The 19,529-nt window shown below is 38.8% G+C and overlaps 1 protein-coding gene and 1 pseudogene across 1 annotated transcript in view; both read right to left on the reverse strand.

Moving 5' to 3' along the window:
* LOC111236262 (potassium voltage-gated channel subfamily C member 1-like) overlaps nucleotides 1–19,529 on the reverse strand; it is a 90,079-nt gene that overhangs the window by 8,913 nt on the left and 61,637 nt on the right. Inside the window, exon 5 of the mRNA XM_022764932.1 lies at nucleotides 14,090–14,302. Coding sequence (XP_022620653.1) covers nucleotides 14,090–14,302 — 213 coding nt within the window. The remainder of the gene's footprint in view (nucleotides 1–14,089; nucleotides 14,303–19,529) is intronic.
* Nucleotides 16,980–19,529, reverse strand: part of LOC111236252 — a 4,061-nt pseudogene continuing 1,511 nt past the window's right edge.

The raw sequence follows: 19,529 nt of genomic DNA on the forward strand, positions 1-19,529 counted from the left end.
CTGTCAGCAGGGCTGTGATGATGACTTGTTGTACATACCTCCACTTAGTCAGACTTTAGTAACACAACGCAGGGGGAGAGACTGAGGAGGATATCCTGAGGACGGGATGGATACACCAGTGTTAAAATGGGATGGGGAGGAGGGAAGGGAAATGGAGAGGAGGAAGGAATGGGGGATGACATGAAAAAGAGGAAGGTGGAGAGAAGAAGGAAAAGCAGGAGGGAGTGAATAGGATGGGATGATCTAACTGTGTGTTCATACTACAAGTGACTTGAGAAACTACCTTTACTTCTCTTTTTATATGTCTGCACAGAAAGGTTAAAAATTTCTTTTCAATACTCAACATAATTGTTATATCAACAGAACCACCCAGAGGGGAATGTACATTTTATGTCAAATGACAAAAAGTCATCTCTTTGCACTGTCTATATCACACATGGGCATTTTATGGCCCGCGGGCCAGACCCGGCCCGTGGGCTGTCTCAGTCCGGCCCGCAACATCCACAGAAGAGAAAAGAAGAAAAAAAAAAAATCCCGCATTATAGAGGCATATGAGTTTGAACTGCTATACGATCTGATTGCAACAGAGGGCTATTTTAATTTGGAGTGGGTGAAAATGCGCTTCCTTGACTCTTGCATAGACAGTTCGATGATCATCAGGATGAGTGCTGTGAAAAAGAGAAAAGTTGATTTGGAATGTCGTGTTTTTAACACCGAGTGGACTTATAAATATTTTGTTACTCATGTGGGTTCAAAGGCTGTATGCCTGATATGCCAAAATGCAATTTCTGTTTTCAAAGAATATAATATTAAGAGACATTTTTCGACCAAGCATGCCAACTATGCCACCAACCTATCGTCGCGGGAGAGAGAACAAAGGGCCCTGAAATTGTCCTCCGATTTAACCGCCCGTCAGAATATTTTTGTGAAGCAGACGGCCATACAAGAGACAGTCACAAAAGTAAGCTACATGCCGGCTCATAAGCTAGCCAAACACAGCAGGTCGTTCTCAGAGGGTGAGTTTTTGAAAGACTGTATGGTTGAGACTGCTAGCATCCTGTGCCCTGACAATAAAAGTCAGTTTGAAAAAATCAGTCTGTCTCGTCGGACCAGGATCGTTACCAGGCGTGTGGAAGTGATTGATGAGCAGTCTCACTGAATCATAGTAGTTAATTGAGTTGTTAATTGTAATATTCATGAGTATGATCATGTATTTGTTTAAAAAGAGCTAGTGAATAACACAATAAAGCCCACCAAATCTATGTACCGGTAGTTTGAAGTAATTCTGCACTAAATATTTCATGTTTAAATTTTATTTCCAATTGTGTGGCCCTTCACTTACTTTAACGGAGTCAGTATGGCCCACTGGAAAAAAATATTGGTCTATATGGTAGAGGATGATCTTGAATCAAACTCACAATGACCAGACTTTCCAAATCCAGATTAATTAATACAGTAACCAGGAGGGATGGGATGAAAAAAGGGAAACAGGGCAAATATCATCCCACCAAAAATCTTCATGCAAGAACATATCAGCTAAATGCTCACTACTTTTTAGCTAATGGGAAAATATACAGAGCTTTTTTACTTATTAAACATTATATCAATTTACACACACACACACACACACACACACACACACACACACAGACACACACACACAATAGTACTTCTATTTTTGTTAGAACAATCGTAAACACAATGCATTCCCCAGCTCCTTACCCAAACCTAAACCATCACAACCTAATCCCTAAACCTACCCCTAATCTAATTCTAAACTGAATCCTAAAATGAATTTGAAGTTATGAGCCTCACTCCCTGGGTCTAAAACTCAAACTGCTCCTCACAAACATATAAGTACATGCACACACAAACAAGTACTCACTCACTGTTGCACTCAATAGAGGGAAGCAGAAGTAAATACCCAAAACATGAGCACACAGAGGCCCTTTCTCTTGTAATGTTAACAGTGAAACATACTGAAGTTTGTAAGCTAAGTATTCAAGCTGTGTTAGGTCAGAATGAAAGCCAAGCCTGGTCTTATACTAGGAAAACAAAAAACACTGCACAACAATGCTGTCTTGTTTGTATCAAATTATCAGAATTTCAGACAAATTTATACATAAATGCAGATCATTCTAACGGGGCACAACACTATACAACAAAGATTGTGGATCATTTCCCAGCATCACAGATGACAACCAGAGCATGTTCATCATCTTTAACTGTTCCCTGGTATTTCATCCATTTAGGAAGCAGACTTTATGCTGACATGGAATGATTTAAATTCTGGGCACAGTCAGCTGATGATGATTTGCTTTATCTGACACTGGGCTAAGCACATCAATTCCTAACAAGGATATTTGTGGGGCTGTTGATGAATTTGAATTTTTAGCTTTTGATTTTGTGGTTTCCCTATCACTGCTGTTGGTTGCTACACTTTCAGCTGTCAGTGGTGTTCTTCCCTCTTTAATGCAGTTCCTATCAGAATTGAACGCTTTAGTGTCCTCGTCATAGATGTTATTCACTTGCCAAATTCAACTAGTTTATTACACACTAATGTTTACAAGATGTCTGTGCTGGAAGAAATATTTAGATGCTTTACATAAATAAAAGTACCAATGAGCAATATAAAATTACTCCAATACAAGTAACAGCCCTGCATGAAAAATCCTACTTAGGCAAAAGTACCTAAGTATTAGAAGCAAAATGTAGTTAAAGTATTAAGTAAAAGTCTTGGTGGTTTTCCTCTGACTGATATACTGTATGGCATCACTAGATTCAATAGATGTTAACAACTCTCAGATTTCTGAAATGTAACCCTGACTACACCCTGTCAGTCAAAAAGGTTGGAAACCACACATTTCATCTTAAACAATTTGTTGTAATTTTTGTTTTGTTTTGTTTATTATTCATAATGTAAATCTTCTTGCAAGTAGTAACTAAATCTGTCAAACAAATATAGTGGACTGGAAGTTTAAATTAGCATAAAGTGGAAATACTCAAGTATTCATGGAAACAGTTAACAGCTCTACCAAGTTGTCTGCTTCATATTGCCCCTCTTAGATCCCTGATGTTGATGACTTGTGACGAATATTTGATGAATATTTTTGATATAATTTTTTAGTTTTTGTTATTTACAGTGCTAAGACAAAATAAGTGAACACTTTGGAAATATCCTCATTCATAAATAAATAATTTTTATATCTGTTCTCAAATATGGTCACATCTTCAACTAAATGACAATAATGAATAAACACAATCTATTTTTACTAATAACACACAAATCATTTTGTTGTTCTTGTCCATACTGAATACATCATTAATATATTCACAATGTGTGTTGGAAAAAGCGTGTGCACCCAGTGACATGAACAGAAGGAGATATCAGACCTGGAGTCAATCAGTCTGTGGCTACTCTCCCTATAAGTGGACGTTCAGTAATTTACTGTGAACATTACATTACTTAAGAATTGATATATTCCTGTGTGCATTTCTCTGGTTACTCTTAACAAAGGTAGACTCTTACTTGCTTACATGCTACTTGCTTTTAAATTCAGTTTCAACTCAATAACCATAATCCACATACAGTAACTGATATGCTTTCACTTTACTGGTCAACATGACGCTCCTCCTGACATCATCATGACTACACCTTTGTAGTGGCAATATCTCAGGAAATATAATGTGAGTGCAATCCAACAGGCCTCAGGGGATTGTGACCACCAATACTGATTGATGATTAATCATGGGTTTGGGAAGAAGAAAATGTTAAAAAAAAAAAAAAAAAACAAACAAAAAAAACAGTGAAATTTGGTGAAGAGAGTAAATTTAACATGAAATTTGTTTGTGGTACAAATCAAATTTCATGGAGTGAAAAAGAGGGACACCCAACCTCCCCTGCTACAGGTAGGAGGAGAAAGAGAAAAATATATGGAGAAAGAGAAATATGGAAAGAAAAAACAGTATGGCAGTCAGAGACAGCATGAAATAGGAAGCATTTCATTCCCTCATTCAACTGCTGACTGATTAGGTTTCACAATGAAGGGGGGATAGCCGTGTACAGTACCATAATGCAGAGTGTCTGCTGTGTTGAAACTCGGGTAGTAAGGAATAGGATGTAATATGCAGTCTTAGCCTTTAGAGGCACTAGCAGCACAGCAACAACATTGACTCTAGAGCTACCTTGCTGCAAGTTTTTTTTTTTTTTTCTAAAGGAGAGTAGCAGCGTTCTCCTCTTTACACTCTAGCAGCAGGAAACTCTCCCTGATCATTCATCCTGTCTGCAGAGTCTCACAAAGATAAAGCTGTGGAGGGATTCTTTCTTGGAGCTGCAGGATAGTAATGTAATTAAAGTCTGGCCTTAGTCTGACCAAAAGGTTTGTGTATGTTCTGAATAGCCACACTCGAAGGTTAACCCTACTGCCAGACATGTTGAAATCCTGCAAAAAAATTAAATTCTTCTTTTTTTTTTGCCTCCAACGACAACGTTTTCAAAATTGTCACGTTCAAAGATTGAACAATCGTACCTAAAGTGTTAATTTTGCATTTGGATTTAGTTTTAGTTTTAACCTTAGTCTTATGATGAAAATTGATCTACACATTAGTTTTTCTCATTTGAATTTTGTTACTTTTCGTCAACAAAAACACTAACAACATTTTAGTTTTTCATCAATGGCAATCTGGTCAAATTTTTGTGATTTGTTTTGAATATTTATATCCTCTGAACATTTTGAAGTTACAGCTGTCATCATCTTTGATGTGTACCGTTACCATGTTCACAGGTGTTGTTCTCTTCTATCGCAAGATTAATGGAAAAGGCTGTTTACTTGATCACACACACAGTGAGCATGTCACTCAGCTCTGCACTAGTATAACAGTCTCTCATCAGTAAATCCAATTAGCATTTCCAAATTCTGGCTGTTTGAACAAAACTGATCTCTCTACCTGTGCTCTCCATTACAGCAGCGGGTCATTCAGAAGCCAAACGTTGGATAACCTTAAGGCAGGCAATATTTCTTTAGCCAATATCTATGGAAATATTTAGATAACGTTAGAGTGCTGACCTTAATCCTTGAACTCATTCCATGTGATAGCAACACAAAAGACAGCTAACTGAAAGTAACAATGTTACATCACATCTGCATTTTTGTAGCTTGTCTCTTGCTTTGTTGTCATTTTCTGTCTAATTCTCGGTGGATTGTAGATTAACTTGTTTCTTCCAAAAGCTGGCAATGTCAGATGACATCACTGACAGAAATAGAAAGCTACTTGATCCAATCATCATGTGTGTCATTAACAGAGCTGATAAAAACAAATCATATGGTCAAAGTTTTCATACTGACACTTAAGGTGTATAGATTGGTTTCTAAATGTCAATCATGCATTGAGTAACATGCAAGAAAACTTTCCACCTTAAAAGATGCCGGTAGCTGCCACTAGCCTCTGAGCTGCTCAGTGAATTCAACTGTTAATTAGTAAAGATGAAAAGACAAAAAACATCCTTTCATTCATCATACTCTTCTGACAGTTTCTTTATATGTGATGCATTTACACAGAAACATTACAAAGTTTGTCTGTTACACTTGGACAGCTTATGCTGCTGGAAATGAAAGCTAGCTTCACTACATTTTCATAACCTAGCCTGTTAGCTTAGCTTGACCGTAGAAAAAGTGGTTACATAACTTTGAAAGAGCCGTAACTCAACTGTGCACATGCACCATAGGTGCGCTCCGGTATGTACACAAATAGCACTACACCTCTGCACGTGAGAGACAAACACATGACAGACGAGGTCCCAATGAAAGCAACAAGTCGTAAGACAGATGAGTGGCTGCATTTCAGATTTAAAAACTATGAAGACAGTAAAGAGATGGACAAAAGCAAAGCTATATGCAAGATGTGAAGAAGAAGCCTTGCATAACGTCGCACATTACATGTATTATTTCTTGAGATTTTTCTAAACTGTTGGTCATGTTAAATAGAAAGTGCATTAATATAACATTAATTGCATTGCATTAATGTTTTTAATAATGTGCCAAGTGAGAAAAACAATTACATGATTAGTTCTCTGAGAACCTCATTCATATTCAAGAAAAATTGATATTATAACAGAAATATCTCTAAATTAATCGATATAGAATCAGGAATTGAATAGAATTGGGACCTTGTGAATTGGAATCGGATAAATTCAGGAAATCAGTGGCAATACCCAGTCCTATAGTTTAGTTTTTATTGGAGAAAAATGTAATTACCTCATAGTTCTCATTTCAAAGGTTACTATTAGTAGAGGGTGGCAATGGATGGGTGGATGTGGAGGGTGTGCTGGGGGCTTGCTGAAACCCACTGTTGCTTTTTTAAAAATCATTATTAGATTATATTTTCCTTGACAGAACCTAACCTAGCCTAAACCTAATCAAAGCAGAATTTTTGGTGTAAGAAGACAGTTCCTTTAATTGTGTCCTAATGGTATGATAGCAGACAATTTTAGTTAGTTTTCTAACAGGCTTATTTAGATCCACAGCCAAATTAAGAGGGAAAAAAGGGCTGGCTTCTCTTTATGAATGAAGAAATAACTCAATATGAGCATCAGTCTAGATGACTGGTTTTCTGATTGTGTAGGTATGTAGTTCTGCTATATTACCAACAATTTATATGCTTGATTTGTTTGATACTTCTTTTTCTTTTTTGGTTTCGATTCTGCCCTTGTTGTACATTGGCCATTTGTTTCCTTTGGCTTCAGTGGATGGTTAGTTAAATGCAATCCACTGTATCGATATGAATCAATAATGCATTCAAACACCAAGCCTTTATCCAAAATGCTTTGCTGCACCAAGTCCCAGAATTCCCCTGTCCACTGTTGCCGTAGCAACAGCAGAGACAAGGAGAAAGTGAGGAGAGCAAGAAGGAACAGAGTGAGGGGGGTGAGGGGTGGAATATGATAAAATAAGCAAGAAGAAATATCTATTTAAAACATGAGTACATCCCCAACTCTAACATAGATAGATAACCAGATAGATAGATAGATAGATAGATAGATAGATAGATAGATACAACAGGAATCCATCTAATGGAGACAAAGCAACGGTGGGTGTTGAAGAGTTTTGCATCTTTTATTACACTGCTGTCTTATCTGTCTTATTTCAGTCTTTTTGAACCAGAAGTAGCAGCTCCTGCTCTATTTCCAATTCATACAAAAGGAACTCTGGGAAAAGAGGCAGAAAAAGAAAAATAATACTAAAAAGTTACACAGCAGGGAAAAGCGTTCCAAGGCGATGTTGCCCTTTCCGAATGCCTCCAAAATACTCTTTTTCGTTCTCCCTGCCCTTCACAACCACAGATCTGATGGCACTGGATTATAGTGAAAGCAGTGACATTAAGCTCTGTAATTAATCCCATCTGAGTACTGCACGATCTGTAATAATGTCAGTGAGAGAGACGCAGGGAGGAAGGAAAGAGGAGTGTCATAGATGGTTTGGAAGACAGTGGCACTTTTAAAACAAAAGCCTAGTGACCACTTTGTGACCACAATGTGACTGAATGTTTCAGGTGTGCTTGATTTATCTTGCTAAGATTAATTAAAATGTAAGAAGATGACAAGATAAATAAATCACAGATTTTTCCAAAAGTTGTCAGCTAATTTCTTTTTCTGGAGGGTTTGAAGCTTTTTGAGTGCAGAGAGAAAAAGCTAAGAGGCCATCACATCACAGCCAACAGTGATAGCCACCACGTTGCTAGTTTGCACAGTCCTTCAAATGTGTTTTTATACTTACCGGTGTGTGTGTGTGTGTGTGTGTGTGTGCGTGTGTGTGTGTGAGAGCGAGAGAGAGAGAGAGAGAGAGAGAGAGAGAGAGAGAGAGAGAGAGTCTTTTAGGCTTAGAGTTTTGTCTGTCTCTGTCTTACTGCCTGATCATCTGTCTGTTGGTTTGTCTATGAACCCTCTAGGTTTGTGTGTCTTTGTACTTGAAATGAAAACATTAACTGTTGTAAACTAATGTCGACCTTTGAAGCACTATGACAGCAGTCAGTGTTCTAGCCCAGCCTGACAGAGAGTAAGACACTGCTGAGCTACAGCAGATACTGCTTCATTTGAAAGTGCAGTGGGTACTTTTAAAACCTTTTTGTAAATCGAATATACGTGAGCCCATAAAGCAGTTGTTGGAGCCAAGTCTGTTGTAAAGCAAAACAGTGCTCTCTGTGGGCTGTGCTGTAAAAACTGACTTGAGGTCAGTTCCAGAGGAGAAGACAGCGGAAACCGACCAACTAACCAATCAGCAATCAGCTCTCACTCTCCTGGTCAGGCAACAAGCCAACCAGTGTACATTAGTCACTGTCACTCTGGCACCCATCCCATAACAAACAAGTTTAAATGAATCCCTATTTATTCACTTATGTTTGTTCTGTTAATACTTATGTTAATTTTTATGAAAAACTCATTGGGCAAAATACTTTTCATTTTGGTTTTGATTCTCAATAATATTTGATATTTAATATTTGACTGGTCTCAGTGCGACAATGAGTTCTAACTAAACATTAAAATCTGCAAACCAAGACAGTTGTATCATAAAATTTTCTCCATAATGAAAAGTATGAAAAGACCAGGCACCATCTCCCCAAAAGCAGTTCAGGGATAAGACTGCCCCGACCCACTGGAACAAGGTTGACCCAAAGTGCTTAGTTCATGTTCACCTCTTGCCTTCACCCCCAACCCCTATCTGTAAGTACCAGAGTGAGAGGAGACCGGGTGAGAGGAGGAGAAGGAGGAGGAAGAGGAGGAGCAGGAGGAGGGGAAGACAGCTACATACAAGACACAGATACACACAGAAAATGATGGACGTACAGACAGAAACAAAGAAAGAAAAATAAATGGAGAAACAGACAGACAAAAAGACAGATGGATAGTGTAACACAGACCAACAAGAGCCAATGTACAAACGCATGACCTGACACAACCTGGGGAAGGAGACAGTAACACAACAACAAAATAAAAACAGCAACAACACACATAAGTCTTGGACCCGCACTGTGAACCTTAACCTTTAGACCAAGTCTGACCCCATGACCTGTTCTCTCTGGTGGTTACAACATACCATAGGTGTAAAGAAGGAAGCCATATCCCTTTACTCATAAATAGGCTAATAAATGCATACATAGAGGCATGCATTTAGTCACACAGCCATGCTCACAGTCACACAATATGTTCAGTTAAGAGCTGCTAGGATGTGTGTGTACAACTGTGACTGACTGCTGATTCTTCTTGCAGGGATTTGACTTTACATTAGGTCAGTTTTTACAGTAGGTAAGTATTTTTTTTCCTATCAATGAAACTCTGAATGAAATGTATAATGGCACAAATGAACTAGAAATACTCCCTGAGCTTTCTGTGAATGAGTTTATACTCAAACAGAGGTTAGTGGATAACACTTAACTCTGTAGCTCTTCCATTTAGTACTCTATAAATCGTCGTCAAAACAGCTTCCTATTGGTTAACAACGCAAACTTGTTGGTCATAATTCACCAAAGTTAAACTCAACTAAAAAAAGATGTTTGTGAATTTTTACTTTACCCATGTGAGTTGTTTCATTAATTACTACAATTCCAATGGAGAGACTTGATTTCACCATACAATGCCAGTGAATGTATCTGCAGGGAAGCACTTCCAATTGTAATTGGATGCAGCTGGCACATTAAAGGTACATGCTAGTAGTTTATACAGTACCAGTTAAGTAGCATGAGTCTTTTTTATACTATGATAAAATGTAATAGTAATTTCTCTACAAAATATGACTTATGTGCTAGCAAAAAATTATTTTCTGACTTTATTCTTCTCTCAAAATATCTCACTGCTTGCACAAAATTGAGGCACAAATATAGTTCTGTTGTATACTGTATAGATTTATATGTGATTTGTTTTGTGCTAATAGTAGGGTATACTGGAGCAAATGCTGACAAGCTAACCTTGTAACCTTGTAATTAGCTTCATTCTACATTTTTTGACAAGACAAGCAGTAAAGAGATGGAGCAGTAGCAAGTAGGCTAATAAAGCTTGACACATACCACTGTGATCTAATCTAATTTAGATTAGACTAGTCTAGTCTATTCTGAATTAATCAAAATTGTGATAATTTGTCTAGGGAAGTCTAAATATTTCTAATATATTCTAAAATAAACAGGTTTGAACCAGAATTATAATGTAATATATTTTGGTCTTGCCTAATTCAGTCTGATTTAATTTAATCAAATCTTGTTTGCTGTGGTGTCACCTAATTTTCTATTAATATATTATAACATAATCAAGTCTGATTTAAACAAATGTAGTCTGGTCTAATTCATCTAGTCTGTTTTAGTCCAATTTAATGAAACCTAGTCCAATCTAATCTAATCTAATCTAATCTAATCTAATCTAATCTAATCTAATCTAATCTAATCTAATCCAATCTAATCTAATCTAATCTAATCTAATCTAATCCAGTAATCAAATCAAAGTAAACTAAACTAAAGTAAACTAAATCTTCCTGTGTGGAAGTGTTACCTGTGTTTCTATGGTCTGATCCAACAGGAACTGGAATGAACACTGAGGTCCTGCTGTAGCAGAGGCCCCTCTGGCTTGAACCACTCTTCTCCCAGGGAGGATATCACACATTTTGGAGTGTGTTTGTGTGTGTATATGTGAATGTGGGAAGTGTGTATAGGAGTGTGCAAGGTGTTAGGGGTTATAATTGAAAATTAGGGGAATTATTAGTAAAATTATTTTAGTGTTAGCAGGTCAAGGTGGCAGCAGGAAAATGAGCAGAAATATTGAATGAAAGATGAGAGACAGCAAGCAGTGAGATGAGCATGAAATAGAAAAGGAAAAAGAAGAATAGCAGCAGTAAGAGAATAGGGCAAAGGAAAGATGGTAAGACAGTAGAGGAGGTACACAAAAGAAATGATGAAGAATAGAGTGTGGGGAGGAGAGAGAGAGAAAGGTAGAATGTTAGTGAATTGCATGAGAAAATATACTATATAATGAAATAGAGTGATAGAGTGAGGAAGAGACATGAAGAAGCCTTATGTGATGCTTGACAGCAGAGAGACACTCATCTGTCTGTACTGCCAGATTCAATTCTAAAGACTTAATAGTCCAGGTGATATGTGCCAAATTTGAGGTGATATGAAACTTGGTACACTTGTACAGTTTGGGGCTGTGAACATTTTCAGAAATGGAGCCATCACAAAAATGCCTTGTAGCGGCCATGATGGCCATTTTACTTTCCGATAGCCTATTATGTATTTGCATAATATCTCCTGAACCAAACACGATAACATAGAAAAGTTTATGTTTACCCCTCCGTTCTGATGGTCAAGGGTTACAACAATACCATATATAACATCATAACTGTTCACTTCAGTGATAATGTGAGAAGGAAATCACAGTATCTGAGAACCTAGCCTAGACATTATAATACCATGTCTGTTGCATGCATGTCTTGTTCATTAACCCTGACGATACAGTGACTATAAATAGTAGAATAATATTAAATATGACCATAACAACTTAGTTTAAAAAGAATGTGTCAAATGCATTTACTTCAAAAAATCCATTTCTGTTTCTGTCTGTGGGTCCCGAAAAATCCAACGCCCTGAAAAATATTTCCACATATCACCTGGACTGTACATAAGAAACACAGAAACAGATTTAAATATTTGTAACGTTAAAATGTTGCAAGAAAGTTCCAGTTAGGTGTAAGATGTTAGAGCTTTAAAGGATGATTTTGTATTTTTCTTACTGTCAGCAAATCAAATCCATTAAAAGACCATAATTAACAATGAATTGATTCTAAGTTTTGCGTATATATCTAATTCCTCTGGACCATACAGGCTTAATTTTTGTCCAAAAACTATTTAACATACAACAATGAGCCTAACTGTTACACTGTGGCATGTTCCTTCATTACCATGAACACACACACTGTAGTTTATCTTGGTTCGGGCTACGTCCACACTACTATGTTTTCATCTAAAAACAAAGTTTTCAAACGAAAACGATCTCTGTCCAGATGACCGTTTTATCGTTACCGTTACCGTTTTTTCCATGTCAATAACGATCTCCATCCATACTAACACACCTGAAAATGAATATCGCATGACCATTCATGTACACTGATCATGCACGAGCCAGTGTAAGCAGGAAGCAGATTGTCTACTTGGCAGTTGATTAAAGTTAAAATGCAAAATTAACAACAGATTCTAGCAAAGACAACACGGTCAGTAACACTTGTAATTCCTTATTCATGTTGCATTACCACTGGTAGTCGAGGCTGATGAGACCCAATCAGAGAGAGACCGTGGGTGTCTACTTCATTGTTTACAAAGGTCTCCATTTTTGCCCGTCCAGACTACAACACAACCCCAGAGTTTTCAAACTAAAATGGGGCTAGCAGTGTTTCCAAAAGTCTAATTTTTCTGTGCTCAAAAACTCCAGAGTAGTGTGGACAAGCCTCAGTCCCACACTTTTACTCCCCAATAATTTCCTCCTATTTCAGTAACGATTGTTAAAAACTATAGTGTACAGCTATAGGTGAGGCAATCCATACATTTGCGCAGGTCCTAAGTAGCAATTATCAGCATAAGAAATAAAAAAGCAATACCAGTACTCTTTTGTACTTTCTTTGTTTACTTGCTTTGACCTCTGGAAGAGCAATTCTGGACAACCATTTGTGGACTAAATCTGTTAGTCCATGTAGAATAAATGACATACTATAATCAGAATACTTTACTGACCGCACACAAGGAAACTGAAGTTTCCAAAAAAGAATGCAAGAACAAATGAATATAATACATCAGTAACTTTAATTTAAAAAATGTATATGTCAGAGCTTTTCCTTAAAAAACAAATGCACAGCATATATACATAGTAACTAAAAAGAAACCTGTGAGAAAACTGCACTCACAGGAATAGAATCAGGTAGGTGGTGGGTAAAGTGTCTATTGTCTGCAGATGTTTTGAGCATGAAACAGATACTACACTTGTAGCAGCAAAATCTAAGTGTTTGAATAATGACAACTTATGGTCCAGAGGAAGATTTAGAAATTAAGCAGCAATGCGTGGGTTACTTATTTTTAGCAATTTGTTAATTCATCCATCCACCCCAATCTACTCCCTACAAGAATTTATGGTGCTAATAACATCATCACAACACATCATGCTCATGACAAATGTCATAATTCACACAGTGACTAGAGGTCCATTTGAACAAACAATTGATGCTAGTCTTCTTTCGTTATTTTGGGGATTTGTTGACAGTAAAAAAATAGAATAACACCAATGAGCGACTGTTGATCCACCTCGGTGCAGAATCTGAATATTGAATTCTTTGACCACAACTCACGAAAAACTGTCAGGAATAGTTTTGTGTTCCACTACAGTGAATCCAGTCACTTCCACATCAATGCATATGGTAGTGCTGCAGCAACCTCTGCAGTACCTCTGCAGCACTTATGCAGGATAAATACATGAAGGGGACCTATTCTACTATTGTTGCAGTTTGAAGGAGTGAATGAGCAGAATCACTGGATCAAAACATCAATGCCATTCAGTGCACATTGATATGTTATTAGTGACACAGGGAGAGATCTGAAGGGAGTGATACTGAGCCATCACTCAAAATGACAGAGGAACAAGGGGAAATGTGATATGTGTTTATGTGTGTTGATTTTACCTAAGCATGAAGAATTTGGGCTTCTTCAGTGATTTGATTTTGAAAAACACTTATAATTAATATATTTTTATGACATCTGTATGGTGTGCATGTGCTTTTGCATCAACTTTTTGCTACAGCTGTATGTGTGTTTGTGTGTGTGAGTTATATTCTATAGGTGCAGAGGGGTCGAGACATTATCATGAACACCAGTAAATGCATTTTTATATTGTTGGGTGTTCCTATTATTTTGTCCTGTATGGGTATAATTGGATATCTTTGCTTGGGAGTCTGACTGTTACATCCGTGTGGATGTTTTTTCAGCCTGCTCACATTATCTGTATAAATCAATCAAGACCATGCATCAGGCGACCCCCCAACCCAAATCCTCCACCCCTCAGCACTCCTACCTTTACGAACGTTCCCGTCTGTCGTGCGCTGGAACTCCCCAGCGCTCAGCAGGAAGCAGGCCCGGTCATGTGGGTAACGCTCGCGACTAGTGGTGGAACCAAGGCCCGCGGTGGCCGGGCTGCGCTCGTCCCCAAGGACCTGGTCGATGGTGGGGCAGTCCTCATTGGCTAAGGCTGCTGCGTTGGCCGCCGTGTCACCATTCTGCTTGGAGTCTGGGAGAGGGGACAAATGCATGGGTAGTGGAGAGATATGGGGCAGCAGTGGAGGTAAAGAAAAAAAAGTGGTAGAAATGAAAGGAGAAACATTAACAATGGGTACAGCAAACAAAATAAGAGAGGCATAATTGATAGGAGAAAAAAAAGAGAGATACCAATTTGAAGTAGGGAGAAAGGGGATACTTGGGGTTGGGTGAGTGGGGGGCACAGTAAAAGAAGAAGAGAAGAGGGGAAGGTAAGGTTGAGAGCATAAGAGAGATGAAAATGCAAAAAGGAGATAAGTCCAGATTTGGTGAGGAGTGACTCAGAGGAGGACAAGGAGAAGCAAGGGAGGAGATGAGAAACAAGCAGGAAAAAGAGAAGTGGTGGAGAAAAACAATTAGAAAGCGAAAGTGATATTAAAGAGAGAAAAGACAGAATCATAGACAGGAGAAGGAAGGAGGAGGATTGTGTAAAGGAACATTAGTAGTATCTTAGTTATCTTGACCACTTGACCAACAGACTGCAGCAGGGCAGGCTGTACACACACATCATGTACTCACACACAGCATCGAATGAGAGAGATTAAACAAAGAAGTGAGAGAAGAAGAGAGAAAGTGAAATATAAACTGTGCTGCACACACGCACGCGTGAACTTCTATCTTTGTGACGACACTCATTAACATAATGAATTCCCAAGCTCCTTACCCAAACCTAAACCATCACAACAGATGCCTAAATCAGGAGATGGCTACAGGGTAAACAGAATTTGTAGTTTTCAGCTGAACTGTCAAATATTATCTGATATATGACCTACTGTTCAACAGTTTCAGGTACACACCAGAGGGGTGGACACACACACACACACACACACACACACACACACACACACACACACAAACACACACACACCCATATTCAGATGATAGACATGTTCATTAAAACAGCAGACCAGAGATAAGATGAGATGGCGTGGATCAATGTTTTGACAGTCAGAAAATACTGTAAATCTGTAAAGACCCAATCCAGGATTATCAGAACATGTCAACCTCGGCAGTATGGCATCTGTCTGGGAGAAGAAAGAGATGTATTGTCAAGAGAGAGTAATAAGGTTTTTTTCAGCTTTAGCATCCTGTTGTAAATTAAAATCTATTTTAGTGTACCCCACTCTAAGGAAAATAAGGACAGCAGTAAGTTATTTACAGCTTCAAACCCTGTTAGATACACACTTCCCACATCAGTTTAGTGCTTGAAATCTGACCTCCAGTTGATGAGAAAGTGAGAAATTTTGACTGTTTTGTATTATTATTTTTGTTAAGGCCACTCTATTAACTTTAGAATTTGGAGCTCTGTAAGTATTAAAGTAAGGAAAAAGAGATGTTTGATCCAAAAACAAACTGTGTCCAAAACAATGTCCAAGCCTGTAGCAATACACAAGCATTTCAATGACCTCTACAGTTCAACAACAACCACATTCCAATGCTCACATCAAATTCAAGCCATATACAGTGTCCAATGAAATTCAAGGATTGTAAATTTTGGTGGTTAGAGGTAAAACATAACATTGGTTAGGGTTAGGGTTAGTCAATTGGTTGTTGAAATTATATTATAAGGTTCTATCGTCATTCTCAGTTCAAATGTTTTAACATCCCAGATAGGAAAATTGATATACAGTAAAGTACACTTTTTTGTGTCAAAAAGCAAGCATCCTATATGCAATCTAAACATATAATATCACAATCAGATTTTTGAATGGGTTAAAAACAGGTTTTAAAACTGAGAAAGTTATATCTATTTAGGCAGGACTGAAAAAAGTCAGGGGTAGGGCCGCATTGTGCTGGTATGGTTTGGGTTAACTCGTCCCCTAGAAGGGAAGGGTCACTGCAAATCAATACACAGTTGTTGTAAGTGATCCCCCTTATTTTAAAATGAAACATTTCTATCCTCATCAGAGTGGTCTCTTTCAGGATGACTATGTATTCACAGGCCACGAGGAGTCACTTAATGGTTTGTTGAGTATTAAAATGATGTGAGTCATATGCTGTGGCCTTCACGGTTGAAAGTTGAACACCTATGGGAGATTTTGGAGCAATGTGTTAGACAGAGCTCTCCACCACCATCATCAAAACACCACATGAGGGAACAGCTTTTTGGAAGAAGAGTGTTCCTCCTCCAGCAGAGTCCAGAGACTTGGATAATCAATGCCAAGGCACATTGAAACTGTGTTTGTGGCTTGTGGTGGAACAACAACTTACTACAACACTTGATGTTGGTTTTTATTTAATTGGTGACCCATCTGTACTTCTTAGTTGAATACCTATGGCATATTTGAAAATGTCAGTTCAGGCTCTGATGATGGGCATTTTTAACAATTTTTTGACAGTTGAGAGACAGATTATTATATTATAATAATCAGAAATTTCCATCAAGAGGTTTGATTCTCGGATTAAGAGAGAAATCTGAGGGTATACATTTAAACTAGAGACGAAAGATTTCTACAGATTTGCTTTGCTTCCCATTAGCACATCTGTTGTTCTCAGCAATTCAGCCGATTCAGTCTGACATGCTGGGACATTTTAATAAAAATATGGTACTTTCTGCTGTTTTTCATTTTCCTCATCATATCAACACACTTTCAAGGCCCACTGGAACTTCAACATACTACATACTTTTACATGATCTTAATTCTGTTCAATCACTCACCTGCCCTGTTGATCTCGATGATCTCCTCCTGTGCCAGTGGGCAGTCTCCAGTACCCATCATGCTGCCAGATCCTACCATGCCCGGCCCTAGCACATTNATGGTACTTTCTGCTGTTTTTCATTTTCCTCATCATATCAACACACTTTCAAGGCCCACTGGAACTTCAACATACTACATACTTTTACATGATCTTAATTCTGTTCAATCACTCACCTGCCCTGTTGATCTCGATGATCTCCTCCTGTGCCAGTGGGCAGTCTCCAGTACCCATCATGCTGCCAGATCCTACCATGCCCGGCCCTAGCACATTGCCCATCAGCCTGTGCGGTGAGGCAGTTGCCATGGCCAGGGCATCCGGCTTGCAGTAGTTGGGGCTGCCTGGCTGTGGCGCTCGGGGGATGTGCTTGTTCCTCTTCTTGGGGAGCTTCTGCTTGGCCATGGCCAGGGAGTAATACATGCCAAAGTTGTTGACAATGACGGGCACAGGCATAGCAATGGTCAGCACACCAGCCAAGGCGCAGAGGGCACCCACCAGCATTCCTGACCATGTCTCGGGATACATATCTCCGTAGCCAAGTGTGGTCATGGTCACTACAGCCCACCAGAAGCCAATTGGGATGTTCTTGAAGTTGGTGTGGGCTGCAGCCGTTGGATCATCTGGGTCAGCACCAATGCGTTCAGCGTAGTAAATCATGGTAGCGAAGATGAGGACGCCCAGTGCCAGGAAGATGATGAGCAGCAAGAACTCGTTGGTGCTTGCCCGCAGAGTGTGGCCCAAGACCCGTAAACCGACAAAGTGGCGGGTGAGCTTGAATATACGCAGGATACGGACAAAACGCACCACACGCAGGAAACTCAGCACATCTTTGGCTGTTTTGGAGGAGAGGCCACTCAGCGCTACCTCTAGGTAAAAGGGCACAATGGCCACAAAGTCTATTATGTTAAGGGCGCTGCGGAAGAACTCTGCCTTATCAGGGCAGAAGATGACGCGCAGCATCACCTCAATGGTGAACCAGATGACACAGACGCCCTCCACATATGTCAGCCAGCCATCTGTGACCACCTCATACACTATCTGCAGGGTGGAAGAAAAAAAATCAAGGGTAAGTTAATTTGATCATGCCTTTACTCATTCATTTATTCATTCATGAGGTATATATCCAGAGGCACAATACCATGTTCCCCTGGACATATGGTTCCACCATCTAACTGTTATATGCGTTTATGCTTTATAGTCCCACTGTTTTTCACTTACTGTACTTCTTGTACATTTTCTTTAGCAATTCCTCTCTTGTATGGGAGTAAGTGATGCACTGATCAGCTCTGATGTCATCTGTATCCACAATAATTTCATCATATTTTATACATTATTTAACTCACTTGCAACCCATCAGCTGTTAATAGTGCACGCAGATATAACTGCAATCTGCACATCACTAATGGGTGTAAATAAACTCTGTCCAATAAAAATACATAACTCGTATTAGGGTGATCCTGACCCCCTCCATCACGTATACTTATCTTCTCTCTTAATATGAGGTTCATGTTTTCTGGTCATGGTCCCTGAGAAATAAGTGTAGTAAACTATATACTATAAGCTATAAACTATAATTACTAAAAATATAGTCTAATGTAAAACTAAATAGACCTGAACAATGATCAAAGTGTTCGAGGTGTTTATGGAGCAACGATGCATCTAAAAACCAACACATGTGAAACAACACGACATCAGGGCGTTTTCTCTTGGACATTTGGGGCTTTGGAAGGAAGATAATTTAAGGAGCTTCGGATGCTTTTACCTTATCATAGATAGGGCTATAGCAAAAATAGGATGCTTTGTATCTATTTGCTCATAAGAGATAAATTGTCAACAGGATGACTAGACTAAAAATTAGGATATCTCAAGCCCTTCTGTTTCATTCATTTTTTAATTCTTTCTCTAACATATCTCACAACTTTATCAAAGAGCAATACTGATTTTGCTTAAGTGACCTTTTAAGTCAACCTTAACATATGGTAAGTCTAACAAACCAATCCACTAAAACTTCAACTGTACCTCCTACATGTGTCATGTTGCCATTGGTTACATTCTCCGTTTTGTTTGTAGATTGTGTTAAAGGCTTCATGGGTCTCCAGGCAGAAAGTGGAGATGGAGAGGAGGATGAAGAAGAGTGACCCAAACGCCACATACTGGCAGAGAGAGAAACAGAGGGTTAGGGAAATGTGACAGTTTGCATGCAAGCATCTAATCTCCTTTTACTCAAGTAAAACTATACCAACCAACATTCTTCTGCAAGTTTCAGCCTCTGTCATTAGTAGTTTGCTGTTAATGTGATTGCTGGTGGAGAATGGGGGGGGTGGTGGTGGTGGTGGTGGTTGGGTTGGGTGGGTGGGGGGGTGGCGGCATTGCAGTATGTGGAATGTAGTGGTTATGCCAACAGGCTGCAGATAGAGGGTGCCAATAACACACTAAGGAGAGTGGAGGAATGCTGTTAATTCAGCGCAAATGTCTTGACTGCTGCAATCCCATTGATAACAGCA

This window comes from Seriola dumerili, unplaced genomic scaffold (assembly GCF_002260705.1).
Source record: "Seriola dumerili isolate Sdu_G_001 unplaced genomic scaffold, Sdu_1.0 BDQW01000609.1, whole genome shotgun sequence".
Taxonomy (NCBI): domain Eukaryota; kingdom Metazoa; phylum Chordata; class Actinopteri; order Carangiformes; family Carangidae; genus Seriola; species Seriola dumerili.